Genomic DNA, 18,586 nt, shown 5'->3' with positions numbered 1-18,586 from the left:
TTCAAAGTGTATTGTGTGACAGTGAGGAAAGCATGCCCAGCAACACTTAAGGCCCTTCAGGGTTTTTTTCAGTGATTTAATGCGACCCTGGCAGCAGCAGCAGAGCAGGAGGGAGCATGTGGCTGCTGCTTGTCCAGACAAAGACAAAATTTGACCATTTTCTGGTATAACAACGTGACCATGTCATACTGATGTTACTGTGGTGACTTCTTCTGATATTCTATGTCTATGATTTGAGCAATCTCTGCAAAGACAAGGCAATGGGGTTGAAAGCTGTCAAAATGATTAAGTGTACCTTTAATCTAAGGTTGTTGCATGTTAAAATTATACTTTTTAAAATAAATATTAAGATACCACTTAAGGCATCATATTAAAGTCATATAGGGGCAAACCGTGAATTGAATATTCAAATTTGGTAATGAACTAGTAGCTAATGTGTGTTATGTGTTTGTTTGTCATTGTTTTCTTCCTACGGAACCCACATGTGCTTTGTCCTTGATACAACTTTAATTAATGAATAATCAGAATCAAAAGTGTAACAGCCTCCAAGGGCAGAACATGTGATCTTAAAATATCCCAGATATTTACACACTATGACTATGTAATTACTGTATGACATTCTTTGTTCGCCGTACTTCAAAACTCCCTGTAGAGCTTTTGACTTCAGTTGTGCTATATAGTGAAGCAAAATTACAACAAGCATGCTCATATTTTCAAAGTGATTCTTGCTGCAGGTTTGCTGCTACAGTACTACAGCAATTGCAAAAAAGTGGTGCAGCATATCAACATGCATGGTAATAACACACCATTAAAAGTCAGTTTAGCTAATCATGGGGAATGTTCACAATTTTAAGGTTTGGTATACTGACTGTAAGAAAACCTTTAACACTACAGAGTGCATCAGTGCTGTTTTGACATAGTTGTTGTGTGCATGTTCATTGGCAGCTGCACTGGTTATTACTTTATCTACGTGTACTGTACCAACTCTCACTTTACTGTGCGTTTGTTTTGTTCCAGTTTATTCTACTGTGTACTGACCAACGAGAACACAGCAATAATGTGATGATATAATGTATCTCTTGTGCTTAGTTTTTTTGCTGTTAAAAGTAAAAAACAGTAACAGCAACACATGGGAGCACACTGCTCTGTGGTAAAAATTGACAATCTTCTATGTGATCTCGACATGGCACAAGAAGAGGAAAAGTGCTTTACCTAGAAATTCTATAATGTCAGTATCTTGTAAATGGCACTCTTACATTTTGCCCACACAGTTGTTTTGTAATCTTTTCACACAAAAACACTAACACAAAGACAGAGCCAAACAATCTGATGCTGGTGGTCTCTGTGTTGTTTTGGAAACAGTATCTAGAACCACAAAACAGCAATCATAGAATAAATAGGCATGGACCCCGAGTCTGAGGTTATGGAGATGATGGGTTTATTTTTACAAGACATTTACCTGCTGAAGCATTTAACCTTTCTGTGTTTCATCACAGTAGCCAGAAGATCGGCTGCTGAAATGCAAACTGCCCTCCATTTGGTGTGTTTAACCAAATGTTTGCATGTGTTTGCTCATCTGTGAGTGGTGTTTAGTGCTGGTGCCAGGGCTATTGTTGAATATGCTCGGGTCTATCTTCACATTGTCATGGCTGAGTGGGCTTGGGGCTGTGTGATGAATCAGGGACTCAATAATAAGCCGCTTATGTAAACATTACTATTGTGCCTCAGCTGCAGAATGCCAAGGCAAAAGAAAAAAATGCTCCCATAGACTCACAATTACAGTAACATCTGAAGCAAAGACTTAACTGCTCAAAAGCTGTAACTGTACAATCATCACGTGAAGCAACAAACAAGGGCTCTGCTGGTGTCCTAATGTGACTTGAAAAGACGAAAAGACACAACGCTGGCAAAAACTGACAGAATGCAACAAAAGCCACGGCTGGGATGAAACATTTAGTGATCTGACGTCCATGTTTGGTATTTTCCATTTGTCCTGTTTTGTATCACAGATACAGCCCAAAGTTATTAAACAGTCTTAAACTTGCTAGTTTCAATAATAGCTTTATTTCATAGCATAGTTTTGTGCTAGTTTCTTGATATAACATACTTAATTCTATCTAACCTAACCCAATTTTCACCAATGAGATGAGTGGCTGGTATTGTTTAAGATGTCCTGCATCTCACATTAAATATTTAGATGGTTTTGCTTGACACGGTTGATCATTGATTTAGGACAGAGGTAAAGAAAAAAAAAAGTTTGTATTTTCTAGCTGAAACTGCCGTTAGCAGGTTATTCAGCTAGCTAGCTAAATAACATCAACTCAGTGCTTGAAAAGACTCTCCAACTGACTTGATTTAAAACAACAATCCTACAAAAGGACCTTAAATAAACACATAATGGCTATATACATGATTTTGTCATTAAAGACTGAGGCTATAGTTAGATGTCCCAGGATGTACTCGACAAGACATGGACATAAAAGAGCAACATTGTTATTGTATCGTAGTGTAGAACTAAATCAGCCACTTGTTTTGATGATAAACCTAGAAAATGTAGGGGCGGTGCGTGGCGCAGTGGTTAAAGCGGCCGCCCCATGTAGAGGCTACAGTCCTCAATGCAGGCGTCCCCGGTTCGAATCCCGTGTCGGGCAGACCTTTCCTGCATGTCATTCCCCCTCTCTCTGCCTCCCCCTTTCCTGTCTATCTCACTATGTGCTATCAAATAAAAGCAAAAACGCCCAAAAAATATACTTAAAAAAAACCTAGAAAATGTACACGTATAAAGAAAACATAAGTTTGCCGAGAGCTTTTTGATCATTTTAGAACAAGTTTTCACTATTACAAAGAAAAAAGGCTGTAGGATGAGGTCCAACTATTGAGTACAAGCAACTTAAACATCCAGCCTTTCAACCTAAGTGTAACGTCTAACAAGACTACAATTTTATTTTTGTAACATTAACAATACAGCAGTGTGGAATTTGCATGATTCAACAATGCATGACAGTGATCCAAAAAAGGGAACCAGTTTTGTGTATGTATGTACACTGCTAACACACACACCAAATTACACATGCAGGCGCTTATAGGTAAACAGTGCAGTGTGTACAGTGGTTATGGATCGACTTCTGTGTGTTTGAGTGGCCCTTCCCACATTACTAGTATCCCAGCATCAGTTTACATGTGAGTACTAATGCATGAGGCTCATCACCGAGCAGAGAGGTAGATGAGTGAGTGGGTTGGTGCGGGGGTTTCGCATGTCCTTATGTTCTTACTGAACCGCTAGACACAAAACAGAAGCAGTACATTTGAAACTTTTCAAATAAGGACATCTCATCTCTCCTCATGCTGTATCAGTATTACCTGTTATATCTGAAAGTGGAAATAGTCTAATGTCAAATGCTGCTATGCAGTTAATGCCAATTTGATATTTGAACTGTTAAAAGTTATTATATAAAGATCAACCATTAAAGATCAGCCTCGCAATAAGGGTTCAGCACCAAAAGAGTGTGAAGTATACCTAGTGTGGCCAATTAGCCGACTCCAGGTGAGCACAGGGACTTGAGATGAGCTAATGAGGAAGCCTCAGAGAGAAATAATGAACTAATTCCCTCCACAGAGCAGCTACATGTACCTGCCTGTGTGAGCCTCCCCTGACCCTTACTGTAAGGTTGGTATGCATTCATGACAAAAATGTGAATGGATGCAGTTGCAGCAGAGCTACTTACAGAGGAGTAGAGGTCATCCACACACACACACAGGGGTGGGTGGGAGGGGGTGGGGGGAGGGCACAAACTCCGGCCTCAGGTTTCCCACGCCTTCCCAGGTGTCAGTCACTGAGAGATAAATCCACAAGATGCAGGCAGCTCTATCACAGTGATGGGCAGCTCAGCTCTGCAAGGAGACTGGGGAAAATTGGACCAACGTGTCCACAAGTCCTTTCGACAGCTCACCCGTCTTCCACCCTCCCTCCGTCCTCCACACAGAGCTCCGCGAGCTGCCTCACTGGCCAGTTACAAGGAAAAACTAAATAAAGACACAGAGACACAGTGGAGACAGCACTGGAGAAGAAAAACTGCTGCTCAGAAGGGTTTTATAATCAGCCCGCAGCTCCTCCCCCACCAATCTCTAACTTTGGCCCTCCCTTGTTGACATGGCAACGCCCAATCGCTGCTCAGCATAACACGAGCCCCCTCCTCTCTATCCTCCTCCACCTCCTCCTCTTCAGTCAGCCTCTGGTGTTGACAGGGTAGTCACACACCAGCAAGAACCATGAAGGCATGTGCGTATGTTTGTGTGTATGTAAGAATGTACAGAAAAAAATGTTTATGAGCATTGTGTCTGTGTGTGCATTCAAGCAAATGTATGTGTGTTTGCAAAGATGTCTGCAAATGTGAGTGTACTGTATGTCTCTGTATGTGCATGGATGTGTGAAGCCTGCACGTGCTGATGTGGGTGGATAAATGTATGTGTGTGTCTGTGCTTGCATGTGTATGTGTAAGAATGCACATGTGCTATATCAGTGCAAGTGGGTATGCGCGTCTTTCGTGTTTCCTTAATCAGCAGCACAGCATTTCTCCATCAGCTGTGTGTTTGCTGTTCACCTAGTGTGGCATGAGTCCTTCTGTTAGTTATTCCATTAGCACAAATTAAGTGCAACAGTGTGACAGTTAAAAAAAAAACAAACAGGTTGGCTACTGATAGCATGAAATACCTGCAGATAAGTAGGAGCAATAGTGTTAAATGTGCTGCCAATGCCTGTTCTGCGAAAACAGCATGCTGCACATGACCGCCTGGAGCTCAGGCGTGAATTGAGGTGTGTCTTTATGACTCTCACCTATGGTGTGAGACACTTTCAAGGTCAACCTTGCAGTTCTCAGACCAGAGAATATGTGATCTCCACCTCTGCTAGCAGCTGTGCGCAGCAAGGATTTAGCACTGACCTGGGGATGTAATTCCCACTCAGTGTGGCAATTTAAACATGTTTCCCTTTGCCTTATTGTTGTGAAAGAGGAGTCTCTGAAGTTTGAATGCACAGTTCAAAACAAACTCCAAAACGCTTTCGTGGACAAGTTGTGACCTGCACATTCACCACGCTATGAGATAATAATGGAACGTTACGAAACAGAGCCGTTTTCAAGGTAAATACAGGGTAAATACAGAGACTGCTTGCTGAAAAACTGTCCCTGAACGCAACGCGCATCAGCGGTTTTGCATGGATTTACCTCTTAAACAGCTCCGTCTCGTAACGTTCCGTTATTATCTCATAGCGTGGTGAACAACTTGTCCACGACAGCGTTTTGGAGTTGTTGGATTGTGTATTTGATGAGTTTGATGGGGGAAACCAAGAAATTCCCTTAGCCTCCATAGCATAGCTCTGAGCAGCCTGCTGCTTTGCTTCGCCGTTCTAAAAATAGCTTACACCGACAATTAAAGATAACGAACCTACTGCTATGACTATAGCGATTATGGCAATGGGCCAATTTGCCAAAATGTTGAACTATCCCTTTAATGAATGAATGAATGAATGAATGAATGAATGAATGAAGCAGCTCAAATTGTGACCAAGTGTGACAGGTTGTCTTTTCTGTTTATGTGTAACTCACAAATAAAGATCAGTTTAATGATGAGCAAAAGCAATATTTTCTGTCTTCAGCATCATCTTTAGTAATAAGTGCTTTAATTCACTGTGCAGCTCACAGGGTATTGGGAACTTGGAATGTTTTCTTGCATGGTATGGTTTGACTTTTTTCTACAAGTTTGCATGACCCAGTTGAAATTCATGCAAACCTTTAATATCTGATCATTGAAACATGTCATGCAAAAGAGCTGATAAAAAAAATAAATGGTCAAAGTTGTCATAATAATTAACATTGATAGGGTATTAATTGATTTCCAAACATGAATGTTCATGTTGTTATCTGGCTGTGCTACATCTAATCCCAATGGTTGATTTTCTTACTGACCTTTTATAAGTTTAAAGTGATCCCCTGAGCCTTCATTAGGTTCCAACATACACAATTTGATTTTGTACAGTACTTCTATACTACGACTGTGAACTAATGACTTTTCCATCAGCCTCAGCTCTACTTCTGTTGTGCTATCAAGTGCAAAGTGCTATTTAGCAACTGTTGGCACATCAACACGCTAAATGAACATAGCTCAAATTGGTACCATAATCATCATGAACATATAAGCATGCTAATATGAGCACTTAGCACATGTACAGCCCCAGCCAGAGCTGTAAGCATGGCTCTGTGCCCCACAGATCTTATACATTATAATTGTTACATATCATTGCCTGTAATTTACTCTTTTCACAGCCTAGTCCTAGTACACCATGTCCTATTGAGGATTTTAAAGAATGATTATTTAGGATTTTGTATGTTGATTTGGTAGTATAGTTGAGAGACAGGAAATGGGGAGGCAGAGAGAGGGAGAATGATGGTGCCTGCTCAACCCACTGTGCCACATGATGCCCCTTAAGGATGATTTTAATCATTTAAATAACACATTTATTTGAATAGATTTGAATAAAAATTTGAATGTATTTGATTTGAATAAAGTCTGTCTTACCTCACCTGCCGTACTGGGCTCAGTCGGACTCTAACTGCCAGCTATCATTTGAAAACCTCTCTCTGTCTGAAAAACAAACACACACAGATATACAGAACTTACTCCAATCCCTCCTCCAGGTTACAGTGAAAAGTCAGTGTGTCAGTGGTGAATCAGTGAGTCCATTCGCAGAATTTTCAAACACAGACTGGGTTCAACAAAGAGCAGTTGTGGCAGGCCACTGAGTGTGTGTTCACTAAACGGAACACTAATACAACACTGCAGGATAAGTGATTCAGGCCCTCTTGTGGTTCTATACTGTACACACAGACACACACGCACACACACACACACACACACACACTAAAAGGGAACGAGGAAAGCTCTTGTCTGTGATTAGCCGAGGGATTCAGTGTTTGGTCCATTGATACTCTGTGTGACATTGAAAGAGGTAGTTCTTTAAAATACATTCGCACAATAAAAAACCTTCTGGTCCAACAAAGCCCTGTACTGCTTCTGGGGGGATTTATCAATTCACCCATACCTAGAAGCACATCTGTGTCTACTTGCATGCACGTTACTCTAGCGATGAACATGGCATACTAGCTTACACTTACAGTTTTGGTCTTATTACAATACAGAAAAATTTTAATTTGTGGTGTAAAGTAACTTTGTATCAGTCGGTGTTTAAAATAGATTGGTGTTATTTGTGATGTCATTCTCAGTACTGTATATTAAATCAAACATCAATGCACATTAAAGTCTGTTTGGTTTGTATCAGCAGAGAGTTGTAATCAGCAGCCACCCTTCCCTGACTAACATCAGTCATGATTTTGATCAAATAAGAGCACAATACATAGGCCAAACTATTTGGCATGTGCACGTCCAAACAGCCTCTCCCATTAGAACCCCACACCAGCAGTGGCTAGAAGTGCAGCATGGAACAATGCAACACCTCTTCACACAAATGCTATATTTCTAGCTGTTGTGTCTTGGTAGCATTTGGCAGTTTTCTTCTCAACAAACCATACATAAAAAAAGTATTGAAAAAAGCATTGATTGCAGAGTGAACCATTCACTGATGCTGCAATTGACACTTTTTTTTTTTTAAATCATTGGCACTGAACCCACAAAGTTTGTGTTCAATTAGATGAGTGGTTGTCCAGAAAAATCATAACAGACAGGAACACATTCCTCAATTCATTGTGGTTATAAACACAGATCTATTTTTTGGAATATGAGTTGTAGTATGCATGATGGCTCCTGATAGTTACCAGTATGTACTGCATGGATATTCTTCTTAGTAAGATATCTCATGTTCACTGTAAGCAGTCACAATGTGGTAGCCTACAACGCCAAGTCAAGCATGTAGTATACCAAAAACAAAAAAATTTGAATACCTCGATTTTGAAACTACCTGTGAAAGGCTATACTGATGAAATAAAACCATCAGTGTAACATGGAAACAAAACAGGGGAAATGATGTCTACAGAGTGTTGAAACTACTGAGTCTCTGCGGAATCAGTTTCCTCAGCAGATCCAACTAATTAGTGGTTCTTTCAAAATGAGACATGACCCGAGGCCATTTTGTAGAGATACAGCAGGTAACTGAGATCCCAATATTGGGGAAATTGCATGACTCAAATTTACTGTGTAATAAACATAATGCCACTCTATTCTGCATGTAGTGATTATTCCCTGCAGATTCATGTGGGAAAGAGGCAAAGGCATTTTGTAATTGTAGTTTGCATTGTCAGGCATTATATACGGTAAATAAGATGGAAAGATTGAGCTGGCTATCCTTCCATTACTTGTGCAGGGTTGCGTCAGGCAAGATGGGTAGTTCAGAAGTATGTTGCCACAGCTTCTGAGGGAGGGAATCCTATGAGCCACAGTAATGGAATGAAACTTTTGGACATAAAGCTGCGTTCACACCGGACCTTTTGTTTTTCTCGCAGACGGCGAGTTTACATGTTAAGTCAATGCAAACGAGCGATTGAGCGTTTAATCGCCCAGGCGAAAAAACGCGGGGGCTCCGAGCGATACGAGCGACAGCGACAAAAATAAAAGGTCCAGTGTGAACGCACATAACGTGTAACCTGAGTAAACCGATGCACAAAGAAACTAGGCAGAAATGTGTAGCATTTCACTATATGTTTGCAGAATAAGAAAAGCTTGATGACAGCATTCATTTTCAGGGACTCATTTTCCCAAGTTACACCACATCGTGCTAAAGGAGGTCATTCCTGCCATTGTCCATCCCTCTAAGAAACAATCAATCTGTCAATTAATTGATCCCTGGGCAGTTGTCTTCCACCATGTACAATTACAATCATGTGCAATAACCACTAACAGTTCCATATATAATGCAAAGTACTCAGACTGACAGTTAAATTCAACCTGTGGCTATAGTTTCCAAATATATTAGGTCTAAAATAATGAATTTTAGAAGATTTTCTTTTTAATTGCTCCTGTTTTACAGTAGTTCTGTCTGTCCCCACACATACTTTTTTCTTTTCTTATATGTAGATTGGTGTTGGGTCAGGGTATATATTTTTTCTATTTATTTTTGTGGAATTGAACACTGTAACATAGCAATAACATAATAAACTACTTATGATGAAATCAAGCTGGCCAATTCACATGGGAGACTGACAAATGGATACAAATTAACTAATTTCAATAAATATTTCCAGATCTGTGACCTATACTATTACAATACCAAACCTGAGTAAATGATCAGACACTATCTCTATATGTGATCATTTTTGCAGGTGAAAATTCCATGGTTGATGTTATCATGTATGCAACTCAGCAACTTATGTTTTTATTTATTTATTTTATTTTTACTTCTCAAGAGAGATAGAGAGAGAAAGAGAGATAGAGAGAGAGAAAAGAGAAAAAGACCAGGCTCCTTATGGGTGCCTGGGGGGCAGCGTGATGCATTATGATTACATCCCAGGGAGATTTTGTAAACGGTTATACTTAACGATGTCAACAGTGTGTGCTAAATGTGGGCAAATGTATCTAGTATGTGTAACGTCATAACCCAAGTTGTTTTTACCTCCTGTTACACAACAATGTACAACACCCCCTTCTGTCCTTTTTACCACAGGATTCACCCGTTCCCTGTCAATCCACAGAATCCTAGGCCTCTCTGCTACCTTGTTTACAGAGACCCATTGTTTGGTCTTCACTAGTTTTGTTGTCATCGCTGGTCCTGTGGTGGCCATAGGTAGTGTAGGCTGTTTAGTGGTTGTTGCTGGTTCTGTGGCCTCAGGTGATTTAGGCTGCTCCCTGATTGTCACCAGTCCTGTAGCCTTAGGTGTTCTAGGCTGTTTTGTGGTCATTGCTGGGTCTGCAGCCTCAGGTGATTTAGGCCTCTCCTTGATTGTCGCTGGTTCTGTGGCCTCTAGTGAACTAGGCTGTTTTGTGGTCGTTGCTGGGTCTGCGGCCTGAGATGATTTAGGCCACTCCCTGGTTGTCAGCAGTCCTGTGGCCTTAGGTGGCCTAGGCTGTTTTGTGGTCATTGCTGGGTCTGCAGCCACAGGTGATTTAGGCTGCTCCCTGGTTGTCACCAGTCCTGTGGCCTTAGGTGGTCTAGGCTGTTTTGTGGTCATTGCTGGGTCTGCAGCCACAGGTGATTTAGGCTGCTCCCTGGTTGTCACCGGTCCTGTGGCCTTAGGTGGTCTAGGCTGTTTTGTGGTCTTTGCTGGGTCTATGGTTTTGGGTGATTTAGGCTGCTCCCTGGTTGTCACCAGTCCTGTGGCCTTAGGTGGTCTAGGCTGTTTTGTGGTCATTGCCGGGTCTGCAGCCACAGGTGATTTAGGCTGCTCCCTGGTTGTCACTGGTCCTGTGGCTTTAGGTGGTCTGGGCTGTTTTGTGGTTGTTGCTTGGTCTGTGGCCTTAGGTGATTTTGACCGTTCCTTGGTTGCTGCTGGTCCTGTGGCCTTGTCCAATGAAGGCCGTTTTGTGGTTGTTTCCGGGTCTGTTGCCTTAGGTGATTTAGGCGGCTCCCTGGTTGTTGCTGGTCCTGTGGCCCTGGGGGATCTAAACTGTTTTGTGGTTGCTGCTGGGTCTGTGGCCTTACATGATTTAGGCAGCTCCCTGGTTGTGGTCATTTCTGGGTGTGTGGCTTTGGGTGATTTTGGCTGCTCCTTGGTTGTTGCTGGTCCTGGGACCCTAGGTTTTGTGGTTGTCACTGGGTCTGTGGCCATAGAGGATTTAGGCAGCTCCCTGGTTGTCAGCAGTCCCGTGGCCATAGATGATTTTGGCTGCTCCCTGACTATTTCTGGAACAGTGGCCTTAGCTGTTGAAGGGCATTTTTTGGTCATTCCTGCATCTGTGGTCTTAAGTGATTTTGGCTGGTCCTTGGTTGTTGCTGGCTCTGTGGTCCTAGATGATCTAACCGGTATTGTGGGTGCTGCTGGGTCTGTGGCCTTACATGATTTAGGCAACTCCCTGGTTGTCACCAGTCCCTTGGCCATAGGTGATTTTGCCTGCTCCCTGACCATTTCGGACACAGTGGCCTTAGGTGTTGAAGGCCGTTCTTTGGTCATTCCTGGGTCTGTGGTCTTGGGTGATTTAGGCTGCTCCTTGGTTGTTGCTGGTCCTGGGGCCCTAGGTGATCTAACCTGTTTTGTGGTTGCTGCTGGGTCTGTGGCCGTAGATGATTTAGGCAGCTCCCTGGTTGTCACCAGTCCCGTGGCCATAGGTGATTTAGGCTGCTCCCTGACTGTTTCTGGAACAGTGGCCTCTGCTGTTGAAGACCGTTTTTTGGTCATTCCTGCATCTATGGTCTTAAGTGATTTTGGCTGCTCTTTGGTTGCTGCTGGCTCTGTGGCCGTAGATGATTTAGGCAACTCCCTGTTTGTCACCAGTCCTGTGGCCTTAAGTGATTTAGGCTGCTCCCTGACCGTTTCGGACACAGTGGCCTTAGCTGTTGAAGGCCGTTTTTTGGTCATTCCTGCATCTGTGGTCTTAGGTGATTTTGGCTGGTCCTTGGTTGTTGCTGGCTCTGTGGCCCTAGATGATCTAACCGGTTTTGTGGGTGCTGCTGGCTCTGTGGCCGTAGATGATTTAGGCAACTCCCTGGTTGTCACCAGTCCTGTGGCCTTAAGTGATTTAGGCTGCTCCCTGACCATTTCGGACACAGTGGCCTTAGCTGTTGAAGACCGTTTTTTGGTCATTCCTGCATCTGTGGTCTTAGGTGATTTTGGCTGGCCCTTGGTTGTTGCTGGCTCTGTGGCCCTAGATGATCTAACCGGTTTTGTGGGTGCTGCTGGCTCTGTGGCCGTAGATGATTTAGGCAACTCCCTGGTTGTCACCAGTCCTGTGGCCTTAAGTGATTTAGGCTGCTCCCTGACCATTTCGGACACAGTGGCCTTAGCTGTTGAAGGACGTTTTTTGGTCATTCCTGCATCTGTGGTCTTAGGTGATTTTGGCTGCTCCTCAGTTGTTGCTGGCTCTGTGGCCCTGGATGATCTAACCTGTTTTGTGGGTGCTGCTGGGTCTGTGGCCTTACATGATTTAGGCAGCTCCCTGGTAGTCACCAGTCCTGTGGCCTTAGGTGTTTTAAGCTGCTCCCTGACCGTTTCAGACACAGTGGCCTTAGCTGTTGAAGGCTGTTTTTTGGTCATTCCTGGGTCTGTGATCTTAGGTGATTTAGGCTGCTCCTTGGTTGTTGCTGGCTCTGTGGCCCTAGATGATCTACCCGGTTTTGTGGTTGCTGCTGAGTCTGTGGCCATAGATGATTTAGGCTGCTCCCTAGCTGTCACTGTTACCACAGCCTTAAGTGATTTAGACTGTTTTGTAGTCATTTCTGGGTCTGTGGTCTTCAGTGATTTTGGCTGTTCCTTGGTTGTTGCTGGTCCTGTGGCCTTGTCTGTTGAAGGCTGTTTTTTGGTCATTCCTGGGTCTGTGATCTTAGGTGATTTAGGCTGCTCCTTGGTTGTTGCTGGCTCTGTGGCCCTAGATGATCTACCCGGTTTTGTGGTTGCTGCTGAGTCTGTGGCCATAGATGATTTAGGCTGCTCCCTAGCTGTCACTGTTACCACAGCCTTAAGTGATTTAGACTGTTTTGTAGTCATTTCTGGGTCTGTGGTCTTCAGTGATTTTGGCTGTTCCTTGGTTGTTGCTGGTCCTGTGGCCTTGTCTGTTGAAGGTCGTTTTATGGTCTTCTCTGGATCTGTGGCCTTAGATGATTTAGGCTGCTCCTTGGTTGTTGCTGGCTCTGTGGCCGTAAATGATTTAACTGGTTTTGTGGTTGCTGCTGAGGCTGTAGCCGTAGATGATTTAGACTGTTCCCTACCTGCCATTGTTACCACAGCCTTGGGTGAATCAGACTGTTTTGTAGTCATTTCTGGGTCCGTGGTCTTCAGTGATTTTGGCTGTTCCTTGGTTGTTAATGGTCCTGTGGCCTTATCTGTTGAAGGTCGTTTTGTGGTCTTCTCTGAATCTGTGGCCTTAGATGATTTAGGCTGCTCCTTGGTTGTTGCTGGCTCTGTGGCCGTAAATGATTTAATTGGTTTTGTGGTTGCTGCTGGGGCTGTGGCCGTAGATGATTTAGACTGTTCCCTACCTGCCATTGTTACCACAGCCTTGGGTGAATCAGACTGTTTTGTAGTCATTTCTGGGTCCGTGGTCTTCAGTGATTTTGGCTGTTCCTTGGTTGTTACTGGTCCTGTGGCCTTATCTGTTGAAGGTCGTTTTGTGGTCTTCTCTGAATCTGTGGCCTTAGATGATTTAGGCTGCTCCTTGGTTGTTGCTGGCTCTGTGGCCGTAAATGATTTAACTGGTTTTGTGGTTGCTGCTGGGGCTGTGGCCGTATATGATTTAGGCTGTTCCCTACCTGCCATTGTTACCACAGCCTTGGGTGATTCAGACTGTTTTGTAGTCATTTCTGGGTCCGTGGTCTTCAGTGATTTTGGCTGTTCCTTGGTTGTTGCTGGTCCTGTGGCCTTATCTGTTGAAGGTCGTTTTGTGGTCTTCTCTGGATCTGTGGCCTTAAATGATTTAGGCTGCTCCTTGGTTGTTGCTGGCTCTGTGGCCGTAGATGATTTAACTGGTTTTGTGGTTGCTGCTGGGTCTGTAGTCACTGATGATTTAGGCTGATCCCTAGCTGCCACTGTTACCATGGCCTTGGGTGATTTAGACTGTTTCGTAGTCATTTCTGGGTCCGCAGTCTTCAGTGATTTTGGCTGTTCCTTGGTTGTTGCTGGTCCTGTGGCCTTATCTGTTGAAGGCCGTTTTGTGGTCTTCTCTGGGTCTGTGGTCTTAGATGATTTAGGCTGCTCCTTGGTTGTTGGTGGCTCTGTGGCCCTAGATGATCTGTCTGGTTTTGTGGTTGCTGCTGGGTCTGTGGCCTTAGATGATTTAGGCTGGTCCCTAGCTGCCATTGTTACCACAGCCTTGGGTGATTCAGACTGTTTTGTAGTCATTTCTGGGTCTGTGGTCTTCAGTGATTTTGGCTGTTCCTTGGTTGTTGCTGGCCCTGTGGCCTTATCTGGTGAAGGCTGTTTTGTGGTTGTTTCTTGGTCTGTGGCCTTAGATGATTTGGGCTGCTCCTTGGTTGTTGCTGGCTCTGTGCTCCTAGAGGATTGAACCGGTTTTGTGGTTGCTGCTGGGTCTGTGGCTGTAGATGATTTAGACTGCTCCCGAGCTGCCATTGTTACCACAGCCTTGGGTGATTCTGACTGTTTTGTAGTAATTTCTGGATATGTGGTCTTAGATGATTTAGACTGCTCCTTGGTTGTTGCTGGCTCTGTGGCCCTAGATGATTGAACCGGTTTTGTAGTTGCTGCTGGGTCTATGGCCGTAGATGATTCAGGCTGCTCCCTAGCTGCCACTGTTACCATATCCTTGGGTGATTCTGACTGTTTTGTCGTCATTTCTGGTTCTGTGGTCTTGGATGATTTAGGCTGCTCCTTGGTTGTTGCTGGCTCTGTGGCCCTAGATGATCTAACTGGCTTTGTGGTTGCTGCTGGGTCTGTGGCTGTAGATGATTTAGACTGCTCCCTAGCTGCCACTGTTACTACGGCCTTGGGTGATTCAGACTGTTTTGTAGTAATTTCTGGGTCTGTGGTCTTAGATGATTTAGGCTGTTCCTTGGTTGTTGCTGACTCTGTGGCCCTAGATGATCTAACTGGTTTTGTGGTTGCTGTTGGGTCTGTGGCTGTAGATGATTTAGACTGCTCCCTAGCTGCCATTGTTACCACAGCCTTGGGTGATTCAGACAGTTTTGTAGTGATTTCTGGGTCTGTGGTCTTAGATGATTTAGGCTGCTCCTTGGTTGTTGCTGGCTCTGTGGCCCGAGATGATCTAACTGGTTTTGTGGTTGCTGCTGGGTCTGTGGCTGTAGATGATTTAGACTGCTCCATAGCTGCCATTGTTACCATGGCCTTGGGTGATTCAGACTGTTTTGTAGTCATTTCTAGGTCTGTTGTCTTAGATGATTTAGGCTGCTCCTTGGTTGTAGCTGGCTCTGTGGCCCGAGATGATCTAACTAGTTTTGTGGTTGCTGCTGGGTCTGTGGCCATAGATGATTTAGGCTGCTCCCTAGCTGCCATTGTTACCACGCCTTTGAGTGATTCAGACTGTTTTGTAGTCATTTCTGGGTCTGTGGTCTTAGATGATTTAGGTTGCTCCTTGGTTGTTGTTGGCTCTGTGGCCCTAGATAATCTAACCGGTTCTGTGGTTGGTGCTGTAGTAATTATCCTGGTACTCCTCTGCCCCTCTAGCTTAGCTTTTGTAAGCTGAGGGGTGTTACTCTCTTGTTCCAGTTCAGTACTGCTATTTGGCTTGGGTACAGCGAGAGTGGTCTTCTGTGGAACAGATGGGACTATGGGCTTCTGTTCGACTGTTGGCGCAGGATGGACAGGAGGTGCTGGTAATTTTCTGGCAGTTTTGGATTTTAGTGTCGAAATGCCTTTGGACGTGGATGGTGTTGACTGATGTTTTTTGGAGATGTCAGTGGTTCCTTTACTCTCCTTCTGCCTAGGAACTCTCACTGAGGATGAAACTGGGATTGAAGATTGTTGTTCTTCTGCAGTCTTGGATCTTTTTATATATCTGAAGAACCGTTTCTCTGGAAAAGAAAAGAAAAACACATATAAGTACATTGTACTCAAGCTCAAATATGCTCAAGCTGACTTATATGCATTCATACACACACATACACAAGTACATCTATCTATCTATCTATCTATCTATCTATCTATCTATCTATCTATCTATCTATCTATCTATCTATCTATCTATCTATCTATCTATCTATCTATCTATTCATCCATCCATCCATCCATCCATCCATCCATCCATCCATCCATCCATCCATCCATCTTTTTATATATTTGGTTGAGTAAATAATAATAACACAAACTTACCCCACTGCTCCTCATTTTGAAAGCAGAGCTCTTTGACATCATCCTCAGGGTTAGGGTCTCTGAAATGTACCATCTCTGTCATATACTCAGACAAAAACTGTGGTGTATCATCTGGTTGTGACAAGATTGATGCTCTTTCTAGACATTCTGTCAGACTCTTCAGTCCATATGGAATTAAACGTTGGGAATCCATTTTCAACACTGTTTGAAAAACTTTCTGACTGAAAAATATGTTTGTCTCAGTGTGTACAGTGTATAGTTCTGAGTTCTGAACAGCTTCCTCTATAATGCCTGTCTGAGATAATAAGAACCCAGATTATGATGATGTGATGTCATATTGTGATGTCATCACAGTGAGAAAATTCCAATTCTCTCTTCAAAGATAGATGGTCAGATAGCATAAGCCGTGTTTCCACTACATGGTACCGGCTCGATTCGACTCGGCTCTGGTACCAGGTACTATTCCAGAGAGCGTTTCCATTTCAGGATAGTAGTACCGCCCTTAGAGTAGCTGGTCGTCATAGCAACGGGCGGCGCTTAACAAAATAAAATGAAACTAAGCAGGATTTTCCCCGCGGTTATGCCACATTTTTACCTTAATTAAAAAGCTCCGGAGTAATTTGATAGTTAACTACATGACTTGTGACTTGTTACGAGTGAGAGCGGAGGCTCTCTGCCTTCACCTGGCGTCTCATGGCTGAAAACCAACCTTGCAACATCCGGTACCTGGCCGCAGCCCCCCGGTGTCCCAGCTCTCCTCTCCTCTCTGCTGCACCGCGACACAAACGAGCTCCGTCACTGTAAGCCATTGTTTTTGACAGTTAAGACCACACATTGTAACATCCTATGTGTTATATAAAGTTATCCGCTCCGTATTGATTTTTCGCAGGCTTCGTTGTCAACAAACCCACATGGCCAGACGGGGAGGGGTAGGCGACAGCGGAAAAGCGACCAGACTTGCATAGTTTGTTCATTTTAAAACATTTATTTATTGAAATGTGGTGATACCTGTGACCCGTGGCCGCTGGTGACGACTCTCTGACCACTCCCTGACCAATCAGCGGTCCACAATGTTTACACGTCACATTTTAGTACCACTTCACCCATTTTGGAACCACGGCCGAGCAGGTACTAAAAAAAATAGTACCCGGTACCTGATTCCAGGTACTTTTACGTAATGGAAACGCAAAAAGGCCGAGTCGAGTCGAGTCGAGCCGAGCCGGTACCATGTAGTGGAAACGCGGCTATAGATACACGTATGCTGCCTCTGAAGCTGCTGTCCATTGGAACGATGCGTCAACGTGGCCACTATCTTGGGCCGGGGGAACCCGTACTTACTGCATTCGTCAACAGAGGCAGAGGTCTATCAACGATTAAAATCGCCATAACTCACTGAATATTCAACCGATTTTCAAGCCGTTTGGTTTATTATAAATGTCAGACATATATTTATGATACAACATAGATTTATATATTTATATAGATAGATAGATCTGGAAAAAAATAAGAGACCACTCCCAAAATGATCAGTTTCTCTGGTTCTAGGCATGTGTTTGAGTAAAATTAAATTAAATTTTTTTTGTTTTATTCTATCAACTCCCGACAACATTTCTGAGTTTCAATGTTTTGTTTACAAAGTGCAACGAACAAAACTCCAGACCCTACCTTTAATTAACTCATTGGCTGCCATTGACGACTATAGTCGTCAATCTAATTACAACCGTTCACTGCCATTGACGACTATAGTTGTCAATTGCGTTTTTCAACGGGAGGGGCTGGAGGACGGTCTGGCGGAGCTTGTCCATCAATATCAGGCTTGTAAATTAGTGTAAAGACGTGTAGCTGTCCTGTAGGTGGCAGCAGTACCCTCTTTGGATGAGAGATCAGCATTGATTATGAGAAGAAGAAGCGAGATGACAAGAGATAAAGAAACTTATGCACGGAGCCTATGTGTTCCGCACGTCGGCACTTTTTTTCCACATCATACTGACTACATCTATAAGAGATGTATTTTTATGGTAATTCTATATATTTCTATAATTCACAGGTTGTGGATCGAGCAGTGGTCGACCATGGGGCAGAGGTCATGTGACAGCTACAAACGTAGGAGTTAATGCATTTTTACTGATATTTGTAAATAAATTATTATTTTGCTATCAAAAGTCCTTTTTCAGTGTTGTTTTTGTTGTTTTATAGAAGGAGAATACTGTTCAGATGTGTGAGGTGTCACTAAAGCAAAAAATATCAACGTCAAAGTCACTGTTCTGCTTGACACGTTTCTTTCCACAAAAAGCTCGTTTTCTCAGTGTTTTGGTCAAAAACTGGTGTTTTTGGCGAAACCAGCCTATGTTCTACTGCTGTTTACAAAAGAACGGAAAAAGGTTTTTTTCCGATTGAACGAAGAGAGTCTACTCTTTCTCTTGGTAGTTTCGGTGTTTACATAGTCATAGAACACAATATTCTGTGGGTCTTATAAGATCGTTCAAAATGCTCTAAAACGGCTGGCAGTATGGGGCACTCTGCTCTGAGAATGGCTGGCAGCCAATGAGTTAAGATTGGGTGACACCCCTTTGCAAGTTAAATTAGTTTTTTTGTTTGTCCAACTGTTTCGCACCCTGATGAAGACCTTCTGGGTCGAAACTGGTCAGTGT

General features: G+C 43.4%; 2 protein-coding genes across 3 annotated transcripts in view; both read right to left on the bottom strand.

Annotated features, from left to right (window-relative positions):
* Positions 1–18,586, bottom strand: part of cdk18 (cyclin dependent kinase 18) — a 79,231-nt gene that overhangs the window by 40,215 nt on the left and 20,430 nt on the right. Inside the window, exon 1 of one of the 2 annotated variants that reach the window (XM_085776510.1) lies at positions 3,726–4,060. The exons of the other annotated variant lie outside the window; for it this stretch is intronic. The gene's annotated coding sequence lies outside the window, so the exon portion shown is untranslated. Of the gene's footprint in view, positions 1–3,725; positions 4,061–18,586 lie in introns of those variants that run through there. 2 annotated transcript variants of the gene reach the window in all.
* Positions 4,000–16,175, bottom strand: LOC146987288 (uncharacterized). Its single transcript, XM_085777895.1, has 4 exons — positions 15,936–16,175; positions 9,663–15,637; positions 4,131–4,232; positions 4,000–4,023 (listed from the first exon to the last, which is right to left on the bottom strand). Exons 1-4 carry the CDS (start codon positions 16,126–16,128, stop codon positions 4,000–4,002), a joined length of 6,294 nt encoding a protein of 2,097 aa, XP_085634021.1. The 5' UTR covers positions 16,129–16,175.

This window comes from Trachurus japonicus, chromosome 5 (assembly GCF_045865225.1).
Source record: "Trachurus japonicus isolate A0001 chromosome 5, Traja_1.0".
In the NCBI taxonomy this organism is placed as follows: domain Eukaryota; kingdom Metazoa; phylum Chordata; class Actinopteri; order Carangiformes; family Carangidae; genus Trachurus; species Trachurus japonicus.
This window is presented reverse-complemented; position numbering and strand designations above follow the sequence as displayed.